Source organism: Antrostomus carolinensis, unplaced genomic scaffold, assembly GCF_000700745.2.
Source record: "Antrostomus carolinensis isolate BGI_N321 unplaced genomic scaffold, ASM70074v2 scaffold50178, whole genome shotgun sequence".
NCBI classification, from domain to species: Eukaryota; Metazoa; Chordata; class Aves; order Caprimulgiformes; family Caprimulgidae; genus Antrostomus; species Antrostomus carolinensis.
Genome location: NW_010331865.1, coordinates 23,154 through 45,475, shown reverse-complemented (window position 1 = coordinate 45,475; position 22,322 = coordinate 23,154). Strand labels below are relative to the sequence as shown.

The 22,322-nt window shown below is 37.4% G+C and overlaps 1 protein-coding gene across 1 annotated transcript in view; it reads left to right on the top strand.

The window, feature by feature from the left end:
* Positions 1-22,322, top strand: part of LOC104529113 (neuron navigator 3) — a gene marked incomplete at both ends in the record, with an annotated part of 48,360 nt that overhangs the window by 3,587 nt on the left and 22,451 nt on the right. The window contains 7 exons of the mRNA XM_010173316.1: positions 156-861; positions 2,431-2,919; positions 9,227-9,268; positions 11,597-11,757; positions 13,637-13,825; positions 16,272-16,324; positions 21,259-21,282. Of these exons, the coding sequence (XP_010171618.1) occupies positions 156-861; positions 2,431-2,919; positions 9,227-9,268; positions 11,597-11,757; positions 13,637-13,825; positions 16,272-16,324; positions 21,259-21,282 (1,664 nt within the window). The remainder of the gene's footprint in view (positions 1-155; positions 862-2,430; positions 2,920-9,226; positions 9,269-11,596; positions 11,758-13,636; positions 13,826-16,271; positions 16,325-21,258; positions 21,283-22,322) is intronic.

The window sequence follows — 22,322 nt, the reverse complement described above, 5'->3', positions numbered from 1 at the left end:
GACAGCTGATGGTAGACAAAATTAGTCTTTTCTTAAGGTAATTTTTCTGTTTGTGTATTTTTTCATTTTGAAATTGTAACCATGTAGTGTTAAAATTAGATATTGAGACATTACAGCTTAAATATAAGTGATCTTTTCAAATATACTTTAATTAGGAAAAACAGATGATGCAAAAGCTTCAGAAAAAGTGAAAACTCCTCTGAAAGGAGCCTCCATTCAGCGCTCTCCATCGGATGCAGGAAAAAGTAGTGGTGATGAAGGAAAAAAGCCTCCCTCTGGCATTGGGAGGTCAACAGCTACAGGATCCTTTGGATTCAAGAAGTCTGGGATGGGATCTTCTACCATAATTACCACAAGCGGAGCAACTATCACAAGCGGGTCAGCAACTCTAGGAAAAATGCCAAAATCTTCAGCCATCAGCGGGAAGTCCAATGCAGGGCGAAAAACAAGCTTGGACGGTTCTCAGAACCAGGATGATGCTGTCTTGCACATGAACTCGAAGACGACTCTGCAGTATCGAAGTTTGCCTCGCCCATCAAAATCCAGTGGCAGTGGGATCCCAGGCAGGGGTGGCCACCGCTCCAGCACCAGCAGCATCGACTCCAATGTTAGCAGCAAGTCTGCAGGTGCTGCTGCCACCAAACTGCGAGAGCCAAGCAAGATTGGCTCCGGGAGGTCCAGCCCCGTCACCATCAACCAGACGGACAAGGAAAAAGAGAAAGTGGCTGTATCCGATTCTGAGAGCGTCTCGTTGTCCAGTTCCCCCAAATCCAGCCCAACTTCGGCGAGTGCCTCTGGAACGCCGGGACTTAGGCAACCAGGATCCAAATACCCAGATATCGCCTCACCCACCTTTCGCAGGTTAGTGCTTTTCCATTAATTCCTGATGTTGCAGTATATAAAGCAGGGTTTTTCAGTGTGCTGAAGCACTGAGCAAAAAGCCTTTTCAGGGCATATTTCACCACAAACGGAGAACCAAGTTAAAAAAAAATAAATAAAAGGGCAATATTTTTTCACACAATGTGATTATTTCTCTAAGGCCTAAAGACCTCCACAGACATGAAATGGATGTTCCTTGAGCTTTGAGCATTGTAGGCACATTCTCGTAACAACGGTTTGAAGGCTAGAATCAGTTGGACTCAATGATCCTATGGGTCCCTTCCAACTCGAGATATTCTATGCTTCTAAGTTCTTATTGAATATCCAGGCACATGAGAAGCTCCCTCTCAATACTCTGATAAACACCCAAAGGGAAGAAGGACACTATGTTCAGGCACATTCTGTTACTGGAACAGGCAATACCATAGCCTTGTTGGAGAACTGAAGAGCTCTATAGATAAATAACGCATTTGCTTTCACGTTGTTGGCAGGTCCAGCTACAAACGTTTCATTATCTTAGAATTTTCTACATCTTTCATCCCCCTCCCTCAAAAAAAGCAGATAAATTTCAATTGGAAATACATTTCAATTGGAAATGCCCTACTGTAATGTTTCTGGAAGTATAAATCCGGGTGGTGTTTGCGCTGTTGGAGAATAAGCCAATAGTGCCCTCTTGCGTCCAGTTACCCAAACAGCATCTCCAGGCTGCTGGGGAGCGGCAGCTGGTTTTTGTGGGCTTGGTAATATGTAAAATGGATTCTTACGTTATTAGATATGCTTACTTTATATCACGATAATTTTTGCATTTATTTCTTATTAATTTATGAGCTTCAATTTATCTGGAATTTAAAATATTTCCAGCAAGGCGTTAAGTCATCACACGACCTTTTATTTCAACAGTGTTAGAGGATTTGGGTTTTGGTTTTTTTTTCTCATCATCACTGTAGAATTTTCTTCTATAGAATTGCTGGAAGCAATTATGTGAAATACATCTCTGTCATGACTGCCCTTGGAGCCCATCTATCTCCAGTGCAGTTTATTCTATCTGAATGGTTACTACATGACCGATGACCTCATGGTCATCTATGCAAAAGAACAAGAGGGAAATTTTACACAAATACTTAGATTGTTATTAAACTATAAAGGATTTTACAAGTGTTTGTTGCAATCACTTTAGCTGATTTGAGAAGCAAGGAGTTCAAAAGCTAATGACTTAGCCATGGGAATGCCTAATTACTGAATTTGGGTGAAAGTATAATCTGTTTATGCACTAATAAGACAAAAATGTGATTATTTTACCTCTCTCTGGGAGGATCTGTGTGTTACAAGAGCACATCGGAACAGGAGTGAATGAGAACTGTTGCTAATGAAACAAACCCTGATTATTGTGATATGGTTAAGCGAATTTAATTTTGTGATGCGATTGATCAACTAGGTAGGCATGTTTTTAGTAGTGGTAATTAAAAATGTGTAGTTTGGCTCTTAGGATGTTACGCCATGAATGTTTAATGTGGCTATCAGTTTCTCTAAAGCTATTTGTTTTACATTTAGGTTGTTTGGTGCCAAGGCAAGTGGTAAAGCTGCCTCTGCACCCAGTACTGAAGGTGTGAAACCCACAACGGCAATGCCCAGCCCTAGTACCACATTGGCACGGCAAGGCAGCCTGGAATCGCCATCCTCGGGCACAGGCAGCATGGGCAGTGCAGGTGGGCAAAGTGGTAGCAGCAGCCCCCTCTTCAGTAAACCTTCGGACTTAAATGCAGATGTTGTAAGCTTAAGTCATTCCTTGGCTTCCAGTCCCGCCTCAGTGCACTCTTTCACATCAGGTGGTCTTGTGTGGGCTGCAAACCTGAGCAGCTCTTCAGCGGGCAGTAAGGACACACCAAGTTACCAGTCCATGACTAGCCTTCACACCAGTTCCGAGTCTATTGACCTTCCTCTTAGCCATCATGGCTCTCTCTCTGGACTGACAACAAGCACTCAGGAGGTTCAGAGCCTGCTCATGAGGACTGGAAGCGTCAGATCTACTCTTTCGGAAAGGTGAGCTTGCCTATAGATACAGTGACCACAAAACCAGCGAGAGGCAAAAGGACAGGAGCCAAAAAAATAAGCCCTGCACCTGTTTGCCTAAAGGGACACTGATTAGCAGCTTAGTCATTTTTGTAAAAAGGGAAGGAAGGAAGAAAAGAAAGCTGAATGTGGAATCAACTGCCTTTTAAGGTTTTATACGCATTTTTTTCTATCTTCAGAAGTTTTTTTTGGTTCCCTTGTTGTGGAGAACAACCAGAGAAAAGGGGAAAATTGTCTAATTAAAGGCAAATCTAAACAGCCACATAATGATTCCTGCATGCTGGATCTACCTGCTGCCCCAGCAACTGGCAGCTCCAAAGCTGTGTCACTGCTCTCTTGCTAACAAGTCTTCTCCAGCAGTAAGACTCCACCAGTTTTCTTCCGATTAGCTCAAAGCACAGGAAGAGTTGGTGGGCGCCTGCCTTCCACTGACCAGTCTTGCCTTAAAATGCCTGGTCCTGACAAGTTGCTTCTTATACACTAATAATTACACAGATCCTTACTAAAATGCAGTTTCACTGGTAGGAAGACAGTTTATAAGATGAGACTCACTACATGCACAGTCCTGCTGAGTGTCTGGAACAGGCAAACAAAAGCAAGAAATAATTTTCCTCTACTTGCTCTTTTTAACGTGTAGGTATTTTACCACTTATTTTATACTAGGACGTGGTGCATTCACCCTGGCACACTTGTACCACCATTATTTAAAAAAAAAATTGTGTGTGTGAAATATTTATTTGACTTTTGCAAGAGAGAAAAAATAAACTTTGTTGGGCAGTAGGTAATTTTCACTTCCTTTGAAAATTTTCAAGATTTGACAATGAAACTGTTATCTCACATGGGGCTTGAAAAGTCAATATTAAATATTTCATTAGCCTTTGATCCAAAAAAGAAAATTATACTGATTCAGTTAGACATATTTTAACCATTTTAAGGTTGAACTTCAATGTTTAACAACACAATCATTGAAAGGAAAGAAGATCAATGTTAAGATTCTTTTTTCCCTTTATATAGACACAGAGATTTTTCAATACCAAACCTTTCCATGGAAAGGTTTTGCTTTCAGTGAAACAGCATTAAAAAAAAACAAAAACAAAAAAACACAAACAAAACCAACCCCCCCCCAAAATCTTTGCCAAATCTAGATAGAAACTCTCTGCAGATTTCGTTCTATTATGTTGCTTTCGTAAGTATTACTATATCAACTGAAATCACACCTCTTACTAATTACAACACTATAAAACATGTGTGTACCACTATAACGTATGCTAACAACAGTAGTTAAAAATATGCTGATACATGAGTAATTTGTAATTTGCACTGTGCTTTTAATTTTTAAGTAGTAACTTACATTCTGTGACATGAACTGAATGTGATGATATTTCTTAGAAAGTTAATTGTTAATAATTAGCTTATTTAAACCTTCACTAATTTTTAGTGCTATATATATGAATGGTGAGGTCAATAGAATGATGTGGAAGAGTATGAATTTATGCCAAAGATCATATTTATACAGAGGATGTTAAACATCACATTTAAAATGTTAATGGTTTGGCATAAGCTCCTGAGCAACTGCCACTACTAATACCTTATGTATTTGTCCAGTGATTTAATTTCAGTGGTTCCAAATACCTTGCCTTTGGCAATATTTTTAAGTTTCAGATTTGTCCATATGGGGATATTACGATTGAGTCCAGAGAGAGGCATTTATCATGTTGATCTGGCCTCAAAACAAATATATGTACCTAGAGAAAATGGTGTAATTTCTTGAATTATAGCCCCAATAGGGTTTTTGCAGTTTGATTTTTCTAAAAGGTCTGTTACAAGTGCTGTATTATTTCTAAACTGTTTTATACAGTAAAACCTACACATAGCAAAGTATTTTTTTCACAACAAAGCACTGATTTAAAATGTTAGAGACCGATACATTTGGCAACAGATTATGTCTTTTTTTCCCCTTTGTAAACTCAGGTTATATTTGAGATTTCTCTGGCAATACTAGTTGTAATCTGGCATGGCATGAGAAATTATCTGCAAAAAGAGGCTTTTTCTCCAGATCTTGCAAAAGACTGAATGAGCAGTCTGTATAGTACGATGAACTAATACAATGTAGAGACAAAATCAGAAAGACTGAAGCACAAAATGAGATACAAATAGCAAGCAACATAAAGCCTATGCAGAGAAAGCCAGAGGAAAACTAAAAAAGAGGAGAGAGCTAATAATAGGTGATACAAATAATATGGTTTTGCTTCATTGAAGCATCAACTGCAATTTGATAGCTAAGCATCACTAATTGCGAGCATGCTAAATGGGAATGAAAGGTTAAAGATTGCTCCAGTGTGCTCATCCAGACAAACTTTTCACTTCCCTGTTTCAGACATAGTCTGAAGTAGCTCTACAGCTTTTAGGACTGAAGAAGAGGTTTCAAAGGGTCTGTGCTGAGGAAGGAGTGAGGAAGAGGGCTGGGATGGAAGACAGGGGGATTAGGAACAAGGCCACCTTGCTTCCTTTCCTGGCAAGATACAGGGGATATTAAACAAAATGGGTTCAGTAACATATAAGATGAGATTTATCATTAACAGCCTTTTAAATAAGACTAGTTTAATTCATTTGCAGGAAAATGGATTCTGTGAGTAGCGAAAAGGAACTAGATACAATAAGAAATCCTGAAATTTGTAAAGCTTTAGGTGCTGTTTCAGAGTACATTCTCACAAGCAAATGAAGGAAATAAAGTAAGGTACTTGACTGGTTGGTAAAGAGTTATCAAAGACTAGTGATCAATTGTTTAGTAGCCTGAAAGGAATATAACAGAGTGGGATATATATGCACAAATATCAAATGGAAAATGATGAGGCTATTTTCCAGAAAGTAGGCAGTGTCTACGGGGTAGTTGTGCCATTGCTGGGACAAAGCATTTTCCCAGTTATTTTGAAAATTAAAAGTATCACTTTTAAGTCTTAGAAAGTAATCACATTCTAGTTTTTCATGTTAGGGCTTTAACTTGAAGACTCTGGGACTTCAAGTTTTAAGAAAGATTTGGTGCAACTGGAAAGAACCCAGATAATGAGACCAAAATCTCAGGGTACATCTATGTTTCCTACTGAAGAGAGTAGCCCATGGCTGCCTCCAAAAAAGCATCCACTTGCCATGGAGACAGAAAGTCTGCAAAGTCTCTGCCACATGTGCCCACTCATACCCAGCACATCTCAGTCTCTCCAGCGATGATCAGACATTGCCCACACTTAGCTTTCAGGCTATCAGATTCTATGAGATTATTTTGCATTGGAATAACCAGAAAATGGGTTCAGTAAATGCTGGCAAAATATTTGCTTTTTCAGCAAAATTTGCATCTCCCTCAGGACTTTTGCTGGTTTTGTGCTAGTGGTATTTATTTAGACAAGTCTACTTCTGTTGTTATAGCAGTGTAACTCCCTATGTGGAAGGGCAATTGTATTTTAGCTTACAACAATTTAGAGGAATTAAGATAAATCATACAGTTACTTATACTCTAAAATAAAACCGTCTACTGGGGTTGACTGGTGAAATATTACTGCTTTAACTGATAAAATTTTCCAGGTTGACACATATTCACCAATAGTTGTTTTGAACCCTTAATTGCTGTTGGGCACTGCAGATTTGTGTCTTTCTTCTGCTTGGTCCAAGTGACACAGCAAGGAATGCATAAAAAATGCAGAAATATAGGAATTAACAATAGTTCTCATCAGCAATAATGGCTGCATTTTAAGATTAACAGAGTGGAAGTAGTTTCTAATTATGTGACTGACTTGCTCTGGTTTACTTTAAAAGTATGTTTAGTTTTGAGGGCCATGAAAGTGCATTGAAATGCACTTAAGCTCTTCAAACTTTCAGTTGTTTTAAATTGTCATCCTACTTGATGGTTGCGGTTTAAAGGCGTGAAACAGTGCATCATGTATCAGATTTTCCTGTGTGCTCAGTCATTTGTTGGAACTCATTTCTAAGTCTCGTTATCAGCTTGGCTCAGCCTGCTCTAGACCTCCATGGGTGTTTCTTAGCTTGCAATTTGTTTTATTCCTTAATAGAGCTGCCACAGTTAGATATAGCTGAAAGATATGGCATTATGACCCTTTCCCAAGTTAGCCTTAACTCCAAGGGCAGGTAGGAAACTGAGAACTGTAAGGCTTCCTGTAATTTACCCCAGAGAACTTGCAGACGGTTTCATCAGTACAAAATAAACAAAAGAGAATGGAGATATGGTGGGCTTGATAACTTCAGCCTACATCTGCATTCACCTTCCTGCGAGACTGCTTTTGGGGTCAGGCTGGTAGGGTCCTAATGGGCCACGTTAAAACCACAATATGGGAACAGTGCACATTACAGTTCAGTTCTATTTACCAAAAAGGCTAGCTTCTGTAGAAGTAACATACCCAGCTTCTTGGTGGAGGAATGTTTTCAGATACTAAAAAGATATGGGCAGTTATATGTCTGAATTAATAGTTACATAGAACGATGGTTAACAGTTTAATGCAATTATCTGAATACTATGAACATCTTTGCAAGATTCAGTGTTTTAAAAAAGCAAAATGAATGTTTGCTACATTCACTTTTATGCAGTTGCAATAACTCCATGATCATGTTGAGGAATATTCATCCCTAATTCATTTGGGTACCTGAATTCAAAAGTTTTTTGCAAAATCCTATGGTCGCTACTAGCCTGTTTACCTGACTGACGTAACTTTTGGCTTGTGAATTACTTTAAAGGAGCACTGATTGTCTCCTTTATTTTTAGATAATATGCTGTAGATGAGTTTAAATACATAGAACTTAATACTACAAAAAGTATTGCTCATTAACATGTTACATATATGTAGAAGAAAGACTTTGTTATTATGATCATGTTTATTTGTTTTGAAATTTAGAGGTGCATGAAGGAACATCAGGGCACCATTCTTCTCTGTAAGAAATTAAGTGAATCATGTATTCAAGTATATGTTCTCTTTTTATCCATCATTCCTGGTCCTGTTAGTTATGTTGTGAGCAGAATGCTGAAAATTTAGTCCTCTGTCTGATAGAGGACTGATCTCACATGGACCATGATAGCTGAGCCTGTGCTGAAATCCTGCTAAGTTTCTCCTTCCATTTGACTTCTCCCCATGCAGAACAAGGCCCTGATTAAAATAGTAAAATTGCCTATAAAACTTCCTGGTGGTAAGAGTGGTTTACTTCCATTAGGCTGAGCCCTAATGGTAATGCATTGTTAGCCAACAGTATTTTCACTGCCTTCACCTATTTGGATCAAGGTTACATGACAGTGGGGTTTCCAGCACCCCTGACACAATAGGAAACAACCTTTAATAATGGTGTGAGAATTTTCTTGAGTAGGAAGAGTCCTAAGTTACTGTTGTTCTCAGAGGTGTGATTATGATATGTAATACAGAAACTTTCTAAAACAATTTAATCCGTATGACAACACTAAATTATGTTCTTAAGGAAAACAAACAAAAAAAACCCCAAACAAAACAACAAACAAAAAACATTGCAACACTTACTTGATGATAACTAGTTCAAATTCAGCCCCCACTAGTTGGGGACCAATCTACCAAGTCTTTATGAGGAAATGTGCAAATGACACTTGATTTGAAGGAAGGCTAGTGAGTGCCCTTCTAGTGATGGGGTTTGAATTAGGAAATCTCTAGCCATAAATCTCTGTTGATCAGCCACTCTGCCACTGTGTGTGTGTGAATATGGAACAACATTGCTCAGGTGTCACTTTTTGTTATTCCCATCATCACCTTACTATGCGAGCCCCACAGCAACATAAAGCCAAGGGTCTGCATATTTAGCACATATTTCTACAAGCAAAGCTGTCATTTGGCTTCTGGCAAGGCCATGCTGTCTCCTAGCAGGTGCCACAACCTTCATTTCTTTCACAAATCTATTGGCATATCGTAGGCAACTGTGAAAAATAAAGATTCATACTGTGACCATATGATTCTTGCACAGATTGCAGGGTGAAGCTGTAGGAAGGTTAGAAATGGAAAGGAAGGACTTCTTTCTTACTTGGACAGTCTCCAAATTACTATTGACCCAGCCCAGAGCATGTCTAGATGAAAAATGAATGTGCAGCAGTTCATGTCCTATTGTCCCCTCCAGTGAGTCAGGGATTTATCACAAAAGATATATTAAAAAGCATTAAATGACCTTCTGTTATGCACACATATCTAGACCTTTAAAATTTGTAATTCTGAACAGTCTTGTTTACTGTATGTCCTTAGGGATTTTTTTTTTGTTTTAACAGCATGCAGCTTGACAGAAATACACTGCCCAAAAAGGGATTAAGGTATATATATTTTTTGAGCATGACTGCTGCTTCTCTGTTTTCCTGTAACCTTTTCTACACTCTCCTTTTCTTTCACCTTTTGTTGATTTTGTTTACAACAGAGTTCTTGGTATTTAGATTAAAACCAAAACCCATGTATTTTAACAATTGAATTTTCTTCCCAAGTCTGCCTAGTGAATAAATTTCCTTTCAAGATATCTCATGGGAAGTGAGTACTATTAAGGATAGTTTCCTTATGCAATAAATCTTAAAAGGCATTGAATCCTGAAGAGCTAAAAGAGACAGAACAAGGCACTTTTGCAATTCAACGGGACTAATTGTTGAAAATATTATTGAGAAAAATAAGGGTTTAGAGGTGGATTTGAATTTGAACTCTAAATGCAAATATTCATGCAATTCGAATTGAAGATCTAGTAAAAGGTAAGGCTAGAAAATGCTTATTTTAATGTCCAAGGTTTATAAGTATAAAATGAGCCCTGCTCTAACTAGTCTTATTGGTCCCTACCCAGCAATGCTCAGAGTCCAGCTTTGCTGCTAATTCCCCACTAATTAGAGCTACCTTCGTCATAGAAAACAGAAGTCATCCACCTTCTTCTCCACTCCATGGTTAAAAGAGGGGATTGTTAGGTAACTTGTCTGGTCTCATCAGGCATGGCAGCCTACCTCCCTAATCTAAGAAAGAGATTGGGCAAGCAAGGGTGTTGTATGTGCATGCACACCGACACTCTGCAGCCTTCCAGTCACTGAAATTACACAGTTAAATCTCTTAAGTTATTGATAAATAATATTTTATGAAATTTTAAGATAGTGCTAAATAGCACCTTCTGCTCTTCTGCGCTATTTATTCCTTAAAAAGAATTTAATCAAATTTCCTGTTACCCCAAAACAATTACTTTGGATTGGGAGAGAATGGAAAAGGTGGAAGACATGAATGAGGCATAAAGGGGACCCTGCAAGGGTACAAGTATGACTGAGGTTTGTGGCTGTACGATTGTAATGCTAGCTGAAAGCTGGAAGTGAAATGGAGTGGGAAAACAGCTTTATAAGCATTTAAGCCTGATCAGTTATTACAGAAAGACCATTAGTTTGATTTAATGTGCAACAATCTCAGTCCAAGACCCAGATCCTGAATTACCATTTTGTCATCTTTCTGATCTGATAACCACTGGGTAACCCTGCTCTACCACATTTATAGGCAAAGCTCATAGCTTTCTTTTTGAAAGGAGAAAGGAAGTAAATATTTAATCAGCACAAGATGTTTTAGTGACTTAAAATATTGTACAAAACCTCAAGCACAACATGAGAACTTACATGTTCATTTACTCTGCTTTCTAAGCAGAAATATTTGTGCCTTGCAAGCCTGAAGCCAGAGTATCAAACACCCTTTCTGATCTGCTGTTTGGGAAACACTGATGGCTCATGGCAGTAGTGAAGAAGGCACTCATTTCTCAGCAGCAGATTGTGCTGAATGAAGCAGGCTATTGCAGACTTTGCTGAAAACAATCTCTTGGTTAAGACCCATGCTGCCTGCATATTTTAATATTTAACCCCTGCCAGAATTACCCTTTTTCCAGCCCGGCCAAAAGAGGCTAGGTCAGTGAGTTACTTGTTCTCACTCTTAGCCCATGTGTCAAGTTGTTTTATTGGTTTACCATAGGAAGTAGCTGACGAATGATTTGATTGCCAGACTTCTTCCTTCTAGAGAACTCTTGTTTCTGCTAATTGTGGATTTTTTCTGTCCCTTTCCCTTGCCCCAGTTGGGGCAGGACACAATTCCAAGTAGCATTCAGAGCAACAGACCATGTGTGTAACCATGAGTAGCTGTCATTACTAATGGAAACACCTTTTTCAGAGTTGATATGTTCCACTCCTATCATCTAGCCAGTTGTCCACATGGTCTGTGGCAGATGTCATTTTCTAAGCAGTTGCTCACATTTCTTGGCTTCTAGTCTGTCCATTCCCCATTCTAGCCATACAGCTTCCAAGCTTTTGCATCAACCTGTATACTTCCTATAGCTTTGAAGTCTTTTCTTGCCAGATCAGTTGTCCTTCTTCTATAGTTTGTCATCATATCTCTTCAAAGGAAGGGAATGCTGTTTTGGGGAGGGGGATGAAGAGGAAAGGGGTCTCAAGTCCTGTATTTTTTCTGCTGTTATAAGATGGTAACTTTTATCTTTTTAAAATCCCTAGTGATAATCACTTGACTAGACTTGATGCTTTCCAAGGGTTTTGTTCTGTCTGACTAGTGAAGGGTATTTATGTGACACCTGTTTGTCTCCAAACCATGAACTTGTCATTGTTTTGAGCATGTCAGCTGTGGTTTTTCAGATATACTCCATCATCCCGGCAGACGAGTCAGGAGGAAGGCAAGGAATGGCTACGCTCCCATTCAACTGGAGGCTTGCAAGACACTGGCAGTCAGTCCCCACTTGTTTCTCCTTCAGCTATGTCTTCATCTGCAACTGGAAAATATCACTTTTCCAACCTGGGTAAATGTCATTTCCCTTCACTGTTTCTCCCACTCTAGAATAGAATCATAAATTCAACGGTTCATATTTCTCAGTTTGCCAAAGTAGATAGTTTATTTTAACATATCCATCACCATATTGTGGTACCTCACTAATGAAGGAAAACTCATAATGTTTCTCCTGGAGTAGGCCAGGGTATCTCCTATTTTGCATACAAAAAAAAGCACAGGTTTTCTATGACTTGCTCAAGAAGAAGAAAATCTGAGGTAGAGCTGGAAATTAGCTTCTAGTTCAAAGCTACTCATCTTTCAGGATTCAGTCAGTAGGATTCTTTTCAGTGAATTTAGTGAATGTCAACCTAGACACTAATAATTGTTTTTCCCTATATACCAATTTGCTTTTAGATAGGCATTTCCAATGCGTTTCAGTGGCTGGACCTGGCTATTACTGCAGTGGGCCCAATCCAAATCCTATCCTTAAATGCAGTATAATATTTTAGCAAGTGAGTCACATTTCAGATTTATTTGATCACAGGTCAAGAGTTAAATTTGGTTCCTCTGGGTCTTGTTTGAAGTTAATCCAACACAAATTTAGTTTTGTTTAATGTTTATTTTTTGTTTAATGCTTAAGAGAAAATCATTTATTTACACTGATCTGGACACATACCTAGGTTCACAATGAGCTTTTTAGGCCCTTATAGTGGAATTAGCAGCAACCTTTGAGACATTCACACTTCCATCACTCTGTTACAGCTTATGGCATCTGTCACTCAAAAGAATGACTCAAAAGAAATTTGATCAGACATACAAATGCTGGTCTTTAATACATATGGGAAAAGAAGTTGAACAAAGCCACTTTTAAAAATGAAATTGGATCCTGGCTAAGCAAGCCACTGCTTTGGATTTCCTCCATATACTTGCAGCTCCATATACTATGTAGCTTTACACATAGTTGTCTTTAAGCAATGTTTTTCTTACAGTGTCATTTTCTGCTTACAATTTTCTCCTCTTTCTTATTCTTCATAGTTCTTGTTCTCACAACTGAGAGCAGTAAGATCAGGGGGGGGGTTAAAATTAATTTTGTCATTGTCCTTTGTCCTTTCCAATATCATAGCCCTGTGGAATAATTTGCTCACACAACACAGCTGCTCTGGTAGTTTATGACTTAAGGCACATCTTGCATGGTCTAGAATAAAAGTCCAAACACTAACACTGAGTTTAGATAGACAGTTAGCTTTCTCTTCTAGGCATTGATTTCATGTTGTTCACGTGAACCATAACCAGGCCTTCCTTCCTAATAGCACACAAACTTTACAAAAGCTTAAAGTAGGTTCATCAATGCTGTTCTGGATTTCAACTATGAGTGATTGGACCACTCCTGTTTATTAGTATGAGATTCAACTAGCCTGCATAGGAACTTTAACCTGATATAGTGGTAGGTGCTGTAGAAAATCAAAGGATAAATATGTCTTGCATATGCCAATAAATTTGGGTCTTAACAGCAGATGGTAATACAGGTATATAACAATAGAATACAGATACTGATTTATTAGAAGAGTGGCTTATAAAAAATACTTACAACTTCTTATTCCTTTTAACTTTCAACTTTTGATCTCTCCCATTGATTTTCTGTCTTGGGCTTTCAAAGTGAACAAGTGTATATTCAGACACCAGTGTTAGTGTTACCATGTGTTTTACAGAATTAGTATCATCAAGCTCCAGCTCCTTGGAGATCATCTGCTTCACCTTTTTGCCATGACTTTGTATGTAGGAATAAAAGCCTTTCATTTTCTCAACAGCATAAAGTCCACCTAACCATGCTAGTCCTACATTACAGTTTTGTGCAGAACCAAAATTCATTTAATGGAAATGTGCTTCATTAATAAAGCTTTGTATTCCAGTGAGTCCAACCAACCTATCTCAGTTTAACCTTCCTGGACCCAGTATGATGCGTTCAAACAGCATCCCTGCACAAGACACTTCTTTTGATCTGTATGATGACTCCCAGCTGTGTGGCAGTGCTACATCCTTAGAAGAAAGACCAAGAGCAATTAGTCATTCAGGTTCATTCAGGGACAGCATGGAAGAAGGTAAGACTGAGTTACTATTTGGATCAGCAAATAGTCCCTGAAATAGGCCCCAAAACAGACCTCCAAAGTAAAATTGTAAAATGTTTTAAATCATGTCTTCTGTGACAGAATAACTTAAATAATTTTATGAAGCTTTTTTTAATTCTGTTGAGCTGGACTCACAGGACTTCTTTACCCTAAAGCATGGATGGTGTTTGTTTCACACAATAATATGCAATGCTGTGTATGTCATACATGTATAAATCCTTTAGCAGGAATTTTGGAGGAAAGGAAGCCATTCTTGGAAAATTATTTTATTCTTTTTTTACCTCTAACTTTGAAGTGTCTGAGCATACCTTGACTGCTGTTATTCCATGCTTTCTTAGTCCTACCTTTGTAATTTTTTTTTTCCAAATGCCAATGCTACTTGGCATCACCTTTCTCTTGTAGTCATTTCATTTCCCCCTTTCCCAAAAGGAAAAATATTTAGGAAGGTTTTTTTGCCTTGGTTTTGGTTTTTGTTCTTTTTTTAACCACAGAGCATCTGACAACTCCTAATTAAATGCGCTGTAATATTTTTTTCTGACTAACATTTCTGGTTAATCTGACTATTTGCAGAATTCTCATAAGTGCAAAGTTCTCACAAAAACAAACTAAACAAAAACAAAAACAAAAACAAAAACAAAAAACCACCAAAAAAAACAAAACCCCAAAACACCCCACTAAAATTTAAGAGAGATTCATTCTATGACATCATATCATTAATCCAATCTTGCTTACTGCTAAATGATGACAATATAAATGGTCTTTATAACAAACAAGTAAAATAGTTTTCCCCTAGCTCCAAAGCTCATAGTTATGAAATAAAAGGGAGGGGGGAGCAGGGGGGAAATAACGGACAAGTAATACTTTAATTTTTCAATTCCTTCTTCTGTATTTTAGATGATATGTCAGGCAAACATCTGGTTATGTAATACTAGCAGTAGGGTGCAGGACAGATCAAGCTGTGAGTTGTCAGCACAGAGAGGATGGCTGATTGCACAGAAGCATATCACATAATTCAAGGACAGAGGTGACTACAGACCCTTTGCTGAGGAACAGGAGAATTATCAAAGGAAACACTGGAAGAGTAATAGAGAAAACAAGGCAAATAATGTATGCATAGAAAAAGAGGTGGTAAATCTAGAATTTCAGTAATGGTTCACCAGTGGCTTTGATGAAAGCTTTTTCACTGGTTACATTTCATATCCAGCTGGAGTAGATAAACATTATCAACCTGTGTAAATGAAAGACAACACAGCAATAATAAACAGTTTTCAGCAGTTTATGGTCATTAGAGATTAACACGAAATTATGCTGTTGGAAGGTCAAATGTGTTTTATTTAAGATAGGAGCTCTGAGGAAGGTTATAGTGGAAAAAAGTGAGGTAATGAGTAGCGCCACAATGTATGAGAGCAGAATGAGAGTCTAACTGAGAGATTTAAAGCAGAGGCTGAAAAACAGAGACAGATTGAAAGCAATAGGATTTCAACATTCAGAGTGCCACATCTTTGTAAATATTTGCCCAGCTACAAAACTAGATTTAAAGTATATTTGTCTAATCCAAGTATTCTTGTATTGACAATTTGGAATACAGAAATCAGTATTAATGCAAAACAATTTATTTACCAAATCCTGTCCAATTATAATTTATTATAATAATTATAATAATTATTTATATTTATTTTGAAACAAAAATTAAAAGAAGTAATGAAATAAATGATCTTTAAAATTCTCTGTTGTTGTGTCCTTCCTCAGTAGAGTAATCAGAAGCAGAAGGCCAATTTTGTCTTGGTTTAGTGTTCACTTGCTACTTTCAGAGAGGCCAGAAACCCCATTTTTTGAGTTAGGTCCTGCAGCATTCACTCAGTGCTCTTGGGGCTGACTCTCCTGATGATTAGTGGAAATATGGCACTACTTCTGATAGTACCCCCTTCACACAGAATACAAATGCCAGCATGCATGGGATGTATGGGTCTGCATTGTGCTGAGGGGAGAAACCAGCTGAGCAAAGCCTGGGAGCTCTCCCCAGGGAATGTGAACTGGTTTGCAAAACATAATCTCTTATTAAAATCAGTTTGCTCAGCTTTAGACAGGTGTATAAACAGCTCAATTTCTGGTTTCTCTGAAGAGTGTATTTATCAAGTGAATTGTTGTCAAAACAACAAAAGTGATGTTTGGTTTGCTAGTAATAATACTGAATCTCACTGGCTCGCTCTCCTACCTCATAAATAGCAAAGTGCTTTTTCTATATAGAACAATCTTTTTAAGTGCAGAAAAAATATCAATAGCTTTTCTATACTGACAACTCATAATTGCTGTTAGTGGAAGATTGGTTCTCATTTTAAAAAGGTGCTTAGTTATTATGCTACATGGGGGAAGTTTTATGCTTTCATCAATATTTCATGTCCTTTTCTTTTTTTTAAAGTACATGGGTCCTCATTATCACTTGTCTCCAGCACATCCTCCCTCTACTCTACAGTAAGTATTGACATTTTAGAAAAAAGTTCTTCCTGACTCTGTTCTTGTTCATTGTTCTTGAAACTTCCAATGCTTTGAGATTTAGAAGGATTAAAATTGTACTGCAATAAAGCAGGAACATTTATTTTCAACTTTGGTGTTTCTGTCATTAGAATACATTGTTTTCATCTTTTTATGCAATTTGCTTAGAACTGCTTAAAATCACCTAGTATATATTTTGAAAGCTAAAAATAAGGGGGTTTTTATTATAAGGACCTCCCCTCTCTTTAAGGGGGGTCCTTCTGCTATTGTAGCTGTTAATTTTGAGTGATTTTTCTTATTTTCAGGTACTTTTCTAATTGCACAATTTACAAAATGTTTTTGTTGTCACTGTTAGAGGTACACTTCTTGGAAAATAGAAAATTTCTTCAGAGTAAGGGAGATGCAATTTGCAGTTTAAATGTCTACTGATCTTTGTTACAAATAACAGTATTTAGATGTTACTACCAAAGAGTAGAGTGTCTTTAAAATATTGTTAATCTTGGTTAATTAGATTAATTAGATGAGTAATAATTGTATTCTTGCTCATGCAGAAGTTCTGGGTTTGATTTTTTTCTCTCTATTTTATTGTTTTGATATCTTTTTTGAGATCTTCATAATTTGTTGCTTTGGTTGTTCTACTAACAAGAAATCATTCATATAGGAGGAGTTAAACATGTTTGGACACTCCCTTGCTGGTTCACAAGAGTTGCTTTGCAACCTATTGCTAACTGCAGTTACCTGCTGTAGAAGCCCTTTTTCATGGGAGAGCAACGCATCTGTTTTCATACCATGCACTCATGAATAGTCTGTCTCCTCTCCACATTTTCAGGTGTTGAATAGTGTCAGTTGACAACCCGGGAAGGACATGGACTCCTCTACCCAGAGCCAACACCATTTCTTGCCTGGGAATACCAAGCCCATGCAGTCTTATGCATTTGTAACACCTGTACAGCTCCTAGCCCTATCTCCATGCTAAACCCATGCTAGCTTTGAAAGTAGATTTGATCCATGCACAACATCTACCACAATATTACCTCTCCTAGGTCTGTTTAATCATAAAATATTCTATACAGGGGCATGTCTAAAACGTGAGGTACACATACATTACTTCTGCCCAGGCCTTAGCAACAAGTTGCAAGCAATTCTAGTCCAGCCCCAGGTTCTTTTAGGGATTTAGAATGTACATACAAACTTGCTGCACCTAAGGTATGACTAACGTTCAAAGCAAAATGTCTCACTTATGTTTTGGTAGTGAAAAAATCTTTACTACTATTTCCCTGTTATAAGACACTATTACAATTTACATGGGCAGATGTCCAAAATTATAATTTGATATCAAATTTTAGAAGAATGTTACAAAATTGATAGATGGTAAAAAACAAATTACAGGTTGACACAGGGTGCATTCAGTATCCGATTAGTCAGTAATTCTGAAATATCTCTGCTCTTGATGTTGTTTATTATAGCAAGGGTTTACTAATACTTTCTATTTATATAACCTGCTATCATTCAAGATTATCAAGTATCTTGGAAATATTACCAAAACTCCATGATATTACAGAATAGTATTTTTCCTGAAAAATAAACTTTAAACCATTTACCCAAGTTCATGTTGTAAGCCAGTGGAATATCCTGAAATGTCTAACTGTGAATTCACATTGCAGCTAAGCCCCACTCTTTAAGTTATGGATTGCGTAGACAAGATAATGGAAGTTTTAGAAAAATCTGTAAAGGGCAAGAAAGGAATTAGTATGACAAAATTACTAGAGTTGACCTTTAGGGATGATTTTTGATCAGAATTTCTTCTGCTTGATCTTTTTCATGCTGTGAAAAAAGTTTAAATTTTTCAGCAATTAATCAAAAGATATTGCATGAGTGAAGTATAGAAACATGAAAGGTTGTCAATCAGTATCACATCAGCTGCAAGTAAAGAATGTTCCATTGTTCTATGATACGGTGCAGTACCCCATTTCCTACAGAAAGGGTTAGCTTCGTGGGGTTATGGCACACTTAACTCACATGCAGCTATTAGTAGATTCAAGAAGTACAGGAGTTACTTAAGCAGGCCAAAATCACTAAGCAAGAATTCCAAAGCAGCTGCCTTTCCATACATATCTCAATCAAATATATTTACTAGATTTCTCAAGCACTACCTTAAGCCTTGGTGCTAGTGTTTTTCTGCAGCCTAGTCACTAGAAAGAGTCAGACAAAATACATGAAGATTAAGATCTTTATGTATTATTACCAAAGGATAGCTCAAAAGCTTGAATTTATTCTCTGAAGATTTGTTCCTTTGAGAATTAGAATATGAGATTCAGAAAAGACATTTCATTATTTGCTGCTATTGCAATTAATAAGTCCAATGAGTCAGAAGTTCTGTGTTCACTAGTATTTTCTGTGTGTACTTGGTTTCTTCTTAATTTACATTTACATTTTCAGGACTTACTTGGATAGGCTGGAAATCTAGTTTGTAGATATGCATGTAGAGAGGCAAACATTTGGTTTTATATAAAATTATACCATATAAGTGGACTGAAAGGATTGAAATACTGATTCCGTTTTGGCAGTGAATATATCAAGCTCTCCAAGAAGCTGCAAAAGATGTGTGATAGTGTAAATTATGATAGATTGTCCCCAATTTTAATTTCCTGCTGCTCAGTAAGTGAGACACTGGAATTTGCACACATTTAGTTAATTGCTATATTTCTTGCACTGGATCTCAGCATTAGCTACACTTAGAATCCCCAGACTTCATTAACTGAGCAAAGCCAAGCTCAAAGGATATGTGCAAGGACATTTCATTTGTATGTTAATATTGTAAGTCTTAAAAAAAAAAAAAAAATAAAATTACAAGAATGGGATGCATGGATATGAGGGAGAAGTAGAAGGAGAAAAAATATATTTCCTTTCAGAGCCTTTTGAATCAATGACCAAGTGCTGGTTGTAATGGCATCGGCATGAGCTCTTAACTAAAAATTGTTCAGATGTATTTGGTTGTCTGATTTTATTTTTTAAGTTGATTGTATACCTAGAATCCTCTTCTTCCTCTTTCATTTACTTCTTCCACTGCCCACTAAAGTTAACTTGCAGGAGCCACCTCTCTGAATTCTGGGAGAGAGGCAATGCTTCCTTGTACAGTGACAGAGTCATAGAATCATAGAATGGTTAGGTTTGGAAGGGACCTTAAAGATCACCTAGTTCCACCTCTCCTGCCATGGCAGGGACACATTCCATGAGACCAGGCCTCATCAAACCAGGATTGTTACCAGAATCATCTGGTAACAACACGTAACACTTCCTTTATCAGTGGGGGCCAGTGGTCTAAGGACAAGGGACCACATCCCCACATGTCAGTTTCAATAAAAGGTCACCAACCCTAAATTTTTATTTTTTTGTTTTTCTTGGCACAGTAGAATTCATAAAGGGACATGGCCTTTCTTGATATTTTGATGGCTTTTCATGCAATATATTTTTGAAGCAACAATAATGAGAACAGATTTTCAATTATTTCTGTAGGCAGATCTTTTTATTAATACAGATCAGAAAGCTGGTATCAGTATGTGTATCTCATCACTGCTGGTAAATAAAACAATTATTCTAAATCATTCCCATGTAGCGATGTACCAGGATTACAGTAGTTTCAGTCAAGAGCAGTTCTAAGTGTTATGCAGGGAAGTATCATAGCATCTCAGTCTTTTTAGTGACTGTTAATAGATAAAAACTTATGGAAAAAGATATTTTCTGAAAGTCTTCTCCCCCTACACCAGGTAAAATAATAAAACGTTTCTATAATCAATTATTAAAATTCTAACAGTACAGAAGTTGTGCTTAATAGAGGCTTTAAAAGCAGCTACATTAATTTGTAATAACACAGATACTGTCTGATGTCTAGGAATTTTCTGAGGAACTCTTATCTTGGGCTTTCTTAGCCTTTCTAGTATTATTTATACCTAATACTTCTAACCGCATTTTCCTTTTACTGCTTACTTCCCTTCCAGACAATATTAGACTGCTTTTCTGAAGTTGGGCCACCTCACATCATGGGGTGGATTGATTTCCAGTACATTAACTGATTCTTATTTTCTGTTACAAAAGAGTTCCTCTCTCATGACACACCGTTCCTTTCCTTTAGAATCCCACTGAAGCTATATTTTTCTCTCCATTAAACGCCTCCTAAATTAGACTACTCCCATGCTTGCAAATTTATTGACTTTCAAAGGTTTGCTTTGAAACTATTTAGTTTTTTAGTTTGTTGAAAAACACTACTGAGTAAATATTGTATGACACAATATGTAACAATATGGAAAATATCTGAAATTATTAAATGTTAGTATCAAGCTTAAGCTGAAACTGTAACATGCCTTGATAGCCTTTAATATTTTTGTCAGTACTCTGTATGGAAGAAATTACTTTAAAGTGCATGTACCACTGTCCCTTCACCTTCTCCCATATATATGTTTTACTGGTATGCTGACAAATTCTCTTAGCAGGGATTAGTCTATTAGGAATATTTTTCAGTATACTGTAAAGCAAATACAGTTCCAGGAGCCATAATAATATTACAGTGTAAAAGTTTGCTGGCAACAGACTAAGGTCTGTGCAGCGACAGCATAGCAAATTTTCTTTTGTATCTTAGAAATGTAGCTGCAGTTTCTGCAGTTCTGTCCCTGTTCTCCCTTTATCCCTACTGTTTCATGTTGTCAGTATGCTGGCAAACCCTTTGGCGTTTCAGCTGGAGCCTTGCCAAGTAAGTTGAAAAGAATTCCATTTATTGTTTTTACTGCATACCTTCCTTAAATGTAATGGATCCATGAAACTATTCGTTTCACTTCAGCGTAGCTGGCTTTTATTTTCTGCTACCACAATTATGTTGCATATTGTTTCTAAGCCATTTCTTCTTTGTTTTCTTCCAGGCAGAAGAAAAGGCACATTCAGAGGTAAAAACTTCCTTTGTTTCTATAGTTGTGTATTGTATTATATTATTTGAAAGTTTATTGTTTATCTGCTATGGCTAAACTGCTGAGTTGCTGGGGAAAAGGCACCCTGTGTCTTTGAACCACTTTTAGGGAAGTATTGGTAAAGAGCTGATGCAGCTTCTGGTGCACTACAAGCTGTTTTCTTAGCATCGTGCTGAAGAATGCCTCCTGGCTGAGGTTCTGGAAAGGTGAAAAGGATTGATGAGAATCGGGTTTCTGAGTGGAGGAGCTGTGTTACATCTGTTTTTAGACTTAACATCACTGCACTGGATCTAAAGGACTGCAATTCTATGTAATGTGTTGCCTTTCAGGAGAGAAATACTTCAAATCTTCACTTTGAACTTCTCTCTTTTACATTTTGCATTATATTAAATTTCTGAAACTGACCACTTTGATGGATTTCAGAGCAATGCAGATTGATTTCAGTTATAAATCAAATCTGACGTGGAAAACAGCTTCTTTCCTTTCACAGTGTATAAGAATGGGTGACAAGCCCAGGTCAGCAGCTGGATACAATTACAGCCTTTCTCAAAATGAAGTCTAGGTTGTATTAAAAGGGCACCGAGGAGTAGCAGCAATAAAATGCAGCACCAAGGGGTGCACTTCCATTTCAGAGAACTGCATGCCTTTCAACTCCTGCATTTATGCTGCTCCTATTTTTATTATACTAATCAGGGAAAAAGTTGACTAAAAGATATTTTGAGGAAGTTGAACAAGTAAACATGTTATTATTTACTTGGTGCAGTATATTTCCATATATTTTCTACCTGAATTTTCTAAGCTCCTTTCTGTGAAAGTTAAAGCAATAGCACTAAAGAAGCACACCATAGCTCAGTAGCGTAAATGTAAATTCCTCATTTCATTTCCCTTCATATAGGGCTGTATATAGAGGCAAAACATTTTTCCTGTGTATTTCTACATGATGTTTTCTCAGTATCTAGGTCCACTCTGTGATGCTTTTGCAGGAGATGTTGAACAGCACTTCACGAGAGCTCCCTTTG